General features: G+C 40.3%; 1 protein-coding gene across 1 annotated transcript in view; it reads left to right on the top strand.

Moving 5' to 3' along the window:
- Positions 1-5,282, top strand: part of LOC107654601 (thyroid adenoma-associated protein homolog) — a 16,548-nt gene extending 11,266 nt beyond the window's left edge. Inside the window, exons 25-32 of the mRNA XM_016441751.1 lie at positions 1-207; positions 329-530; positions 616-804; positions 1,861-2,108; positions 2,613-2,783; positions 3,006-3,275; positions 3,953-4,155; positions 4,358-5,282. The exon at positions 1-207 is cut by the window's left edge and continues 9 nt beyond it. Of these exons, the coding sequence (XP_016297237.1) occupies positions 1-207; positions 329-530; positions 616-804; positions 1,861-2,108; positions 2,613-2,783; positions 3,006-3,275; positions 3,953-4,155; positions 4,358-4,596 (1,729 nt within the window). The 3' untranslated portion in view covers positions 4,597-5,282. The remainder of the gene's footprint in view (positions 208-328; positions 531-615; positions 805-1,860; positions 2,109-2,612; positions 2,784-3,005; positions 3,276-3,952; positions 4,156-4,357) is intronic.

Here is a 5,282-nt window from a genome sequence, read left to right as displayed (position 1 = left end):
TCTAGCTGCCAGCCCAGTCTATGGCGTACGAGTGATGTCATCAAGAGCCCTAGTTGCTATGATACCACCAAGTGAATATCTGGCAACTGTCCTGCAGTTGGTGGAAAAGCTACCAGAATCACCGGACGTTGTGTGCTGCCACAACAGACTGCATGGCCAACTCCTACAGATAGCAGCCATACTGGCCCGGGCACTGAAAACTAGCATGTAAGAGTAGAGGAGTGTATCTCATGAAGGAAATGCCACTTTTTGTCATTAGTTTGTCATTATGTTTTGCTGCAGCAGTCATACTCCGTTATCAAATTGCAATCTGACTCTTTTTGTTTAGGAGTCAGTCATCTCTCAGTGAGGTTGTGAGTGAGTTTGAGTGCAGACTGTGGATGGCATCTGTGAGGCAGCGGTGCCCGCTGGTGCGGCTGGCGTATGTGGATATAGTGAGTCCGATAAGAGGCCATTGCTCTAGTGCTTTCCTCACTCAGCTCTCTTGTCAACTGCTGCAGGAGATTCACAGGACTCCAAACATACTAGAGGTGCTTATTCCTGTCCTTTGGAGTGTGCGGTCATGAACATACACGGTAAGAGAAATGTTGATTGTGAATGTTTTGTGTGCTTTAGGTGGGCTCTGCTTCATTCCACCAAAGTGCAGTGAACTTCCTGTGTGGGGATCCTGAGTGGGCGTGTCAGGTATGGCAGCATCTGGCCAATGGCAACGCAGTAGTACGTCTCTCATTGGTCAAGTCTGCAACAGAGGGGCGTGGCTGGAGAGGAACTGTCCTACAGCGGGTTATGGAGAGAGCGCTGCAGGTGAGTATTACTATAGCACTTCACTTTTGCCTCTGTATATGGTCAATTGATTTTGTTGCCGTTATTGCATTATGACACTTTAATGCAAAGATGCAATAATTATACTGAGATAAACTAAACAGCTTTTTATGTTTAAATAAGTTGCATTCACTGTACCATTTAAAGGTTTGTGGGCTATAATTTTTTATTATTTTTTTTAAACAGCAAACCATTTGTGTTTGAGCCGCTGAGGTCGACTCTGGGCATGTTCTTGTGTTCTGTTTCAGCAAGACACAGTCCAGTGGCCAAAAACATCCATCTAGCTTATTTGTACATAAAGTGAGGTAGATGGACATCTTTGGCTGCTGCATCATGCCTTGCTGCCAATAAGTGGTGCGCTGTTTAAAATGTATCAAATTAAAAACCTTCAGATTTTAAAAAATGCATCTTGAGACATTTTGTTAATCGGTGCTCCATCTGGTTGTTTACGAACGCTTCTGTTAATGCCACTTTACTCATTCTGTGCTGCTCGGGCATGAAAACATGCATTTATTTTAATGTGGTTTTTTTTTCTTTTTTTTTTACAATTGTCTTGATTTAACGTTTTAAAATTGCAAGTGTTTGTTTCTAGAACTGCTGCTAAAGCTTCACTTTTCACAAATATGATAGGCTGGTAATTTGAGCCGTTCACAAATGTCAACCAAATACAACTGAAGGAAATTAAAACAATCAAGATCCATTTTATACACTGCCCTGAAATCAGCCTGTAGATCTTCGTGTTATCGTGTGAGGGCCCAGGGGGCGTGTTAGTCATTGTATTCAGTAATCTTTAAAAACACACTGGGTTTGTACTCAGCCAGGATTTCCGCCCAGCCCTCATGTGAGGTCAGTGAAACACCAAACTGCTCTACATGTCATGAGAAATTAAATATACCACAATCTTATAATGCTTTTAATTCCCTTCTCATAAGAACTAAAAGATCATGATTGCAAGAATAATAGATGGGTGAGTGTTTTTTTTGGGAATGTTTGGAAAGGGTCCATTCGAATAGCAGTCTATCTGTCTATCCCCTGCAGGCCAACCTGAAGAAGGCACTGTTGGACCAGAACCTGGAGTACAGAGGAGCATTCTTGACCGCATTAGTTGAGGTTATGACCCCTGAGGAAGACAGTCTTGCTCTGCCCCGTCCCTGTCCTTCAGGGTTCGAGGAGACATGGCTGCAGGAGTGTGTGGAGGTTCTGTTTACTGATCTGGAGTCAGATAGAGGAGGACCTGTGCTGATCTCCACAGCTCTGTGTGCAGTCAGCCTGCTCCTTTGTCACAGGTAAACTCACCTGTCATGCAACCAAATCTTAATGTGTTTAGCTTGACGTTATTAGATATTCTTCATGTTCTTTATATTTGGTTGTATTTAATATTTTCTGTGAAAACGCCGATGCATGTCTTACTGTATTTCTATATTTTTCAATATGTTTTTTATGAATAGAAGGATTTAATGCATCCTTGTTGAATAAAACTATCAGTTTCTTTAAAAAAAATAACAAATTCAAAAGTAGGTGCTGAGTCTGACAGTGTTTTCAAAAGAGAGTAGACCCCACAGTCAGGGCCCTGCTTCAGTCAGTTCTAGATTTCTCTCTTTTTTTTTTTTCTTTTATAATATTTTTGTTCCACTCAGAAAGACAACACATTATGCAACTAAAATGAGTTGTGTGTGCTGTTTTATGTCAACTTAACTGATGTTTCTGAGAAACCGGAAAGTCTTGAGATATGGCTCATGGATTTACCGGTGCTCAAACTCTTTACTCTCTTTGCCTGTCTGTTCTCTCAGTGTGGACTTGTCTTTGCTCCAGCGCTGGTGTAAGTTATTAGAGAAGCACAGATGTCCTGAAGCTCCTGAGGCCCTCAGAGCAGCATGTGCACAGGCTCTGTGTCTGTGCGGAGTCCATGTAGTGACCAGGAGCCTGACAGGAGGCCTCACGCTCAAAGAGCTCAGTACAAGGTATAATAAAGAGGTGTGCTTGATAACTCAATTAGTTTGGGTAGTGAGCTAGACAGGGAAGGACTAGAACCAAAATACGTAGTGGACTGTCAGGACGTTTTATATTTCTGTCTGGTTAGATTTGCAGATTAATTGTTTCTTCCATGCTGTTTATTATTTGATGATTAATATGCAGGAAGTATTTGATGTATAACTAAATTTCCATCCCTCTGTTCTTTGAAGCTTGATCAGCACGGGTATCTACCTGCTTCAGGATGAGAGTCCACAGGTGAGAGCGAAGGCGGCTGTCTTTGCCTCTCTGCTCTGCTGTTCTGTCCGACGGCCGGAAGATCCACAGAAATGCTTCTACATGCAGGTGAACCGGGCTTTGCACTCACTGCTCGACCTGCTCTTAGAGGAATTCTGGGATGCAAGTTGTGCTTTGGAGGCCTTAGTGTGCCACTTACCTGACTGTGATCTGAATGCTGTACTGAAGGAGGCCAAAGAGACGCAGTACGTCAATCCACATACAGAAATGACAATAATTCAAGCCAGTCGTTAACTTGTTTTTTGTGCATATTATTATAGAAATGCTATGCATGTTTAAAAAAAAAAAAAGTAAATTATGTGAACACTATGTAGCATTAGATGTTTTTTTTGTATTACTATTATCATAGTTTTACTTTGTTTTAAGATGACATTCAGTTTTAGAGTTTTAAAACTTTGGGGTCGGCATAAAAAGACATTTATAATGTTTACTCAGCATGGATGCATTTAATGTCATCAAAAGTGCCTGTAAGGTGACCTTAAATTATTTCATTTTTTAAATTATATGATTATTTTACATGTGTGTTGTATTATCAGAATGATTTCTTAAAGATCATGTGACACTGGAGACTGGAGTAATGGCTACTGAAAATTCAGTGTTGCCATTACAGGAATAAATTACATTTTAAAATAGAAAGCTGTTATTTTACATTTCAATAATATTTCACAGTATTGTTGTTTTTACTGTATTTTTAATCAAGTAACTGCAGCCTTGGTGAGCATAAGAGACTTCTTTTAACAACATTTAACAAATCTTACCAACCCCAAACTTTTGAATGGTAGTGTAGATTTTAAAATCTACAAACCATCCTGTTTTCTTCTGTCTCTTACATTGTTGGTTGTTGTTTTCTTATGTCGGTCAGATGTCGCAGTCTGTATGAGCGAGATGAAGCAAATGTGTTTGCAGAGCCATCTGTGATCTCAGAGTGCCTGTTGCCACACCTATTGAATCTGATTAAACATTACCCAAAATCCTCCACTCTCGCCAAGAACCTGGAGCGCTGGGCCCAAAACAGTGCAGCCATTGTCAAAGAGAATCTCACAATTTGTATGCAGCTACAATTAGGTATATAAGATCTCCATAATGACTGTTTTTCTTTATTATCACATTAATTATAACTAATTAACTTTCTGATGTACCTTTATAATTGAATCAAAAACCTTATAATTCTAATTAACATGAACTGTAATATTTGTTTATAGTTTGCATGTAGTTGTTGTATGTTTATGTGCCAATTATGTCATTATATCTCTCATTTGTTGTCTAGGTGATGTCCCGAATCCTGATTGGCTGAGTTTGCTAATAGAACCCCGTTTCCATGGCGCTCTTTCAGGCCTGTTCACTAGGGCGATTGTACTACTCCAGCTGCTCAAGGAGTGTGATTCCATACGACCCCTACTTGACCCTTTGAGTTCATCTAAAAACCTTCAGGACATTCATAGACGGTTTGTCGTAAATGGACTCGTCCTTCCTCAGGTCTTCATTGATGCACTAAGGACAGATTAATCCAGGGCTGTCACAGATCAGGGTTGCATTATTGCTGTTCATCGCCATATTGAGTGGAAATTATTCGAAAGGAAGAATACCAGTCCTTTGTTGTGCAATACAAGAGAGAGATATAGAAAACGTATCTACGTCACCAGCCAAAATCAAACACCACTTCCAGCTCTGTAAGTGTAGCACATCTAAATCTGAAACGGCTGAAAGATCCCATTGTTTCTGGATGGGTGGTGATTTCTGAAATAGAGCGCACTGCAGGCGGGGACAAACAGACTCAGCAAGCGTCTGAGGATGGTACATATATTTTTAGCCAAATCTCTCTTTGGAACCGAATAAGATTCATGCTTGTATATTGATGCATTTTATACATTTATTAAATAAAGGCTGAATAATTTGTTGAATTGTTTGGCTAACCCTGATCTGTGATACCAGTAACAAACATTCAGTATTCTGTTCCCTTTAGAAAATGAAGTGCTGCTTTTTTTTAGCTGATTGATGTTTTAATAGCCAATCTCTGCGACCTCAGAAGCTCATTGGTTTTATGTGGAGTGGTGGCTCATGGTTCGCTGTGATAACACTTCACAAAACCGGTTTGAGCTGCCTCACACCAACCTCAAAGCATCTTCTGATACACACACAGCAGCCACAATTAACTCACTCTTTTCCTGTGATTCATTCTGTCTTGATCCTTT

This window comes from Sinocyclocheilus anshuiensis, unplaced genomic scaffold, assembly GCF_001515605.1.
Source record: "Sinocyclocheilus anshuiensis isolate Anshui unplaced genomic scaffold, SAMN03320099.WGS_v1.1 scaffold799, whole genome shotgun sequence".
Lineage (NCBI taxonomy): Eukaryota > Metazoa > Chordata > Actinopteri > Cypriniformes > Cyprinidae > Sinocyclocheilus > Sinocyclocheilus anshuiensis.
The sequence above is the reverse complement of the archived record's forward strand: the minus strand, read 5'-3'. Positions and strand labels throughout refer to the sequence as shown.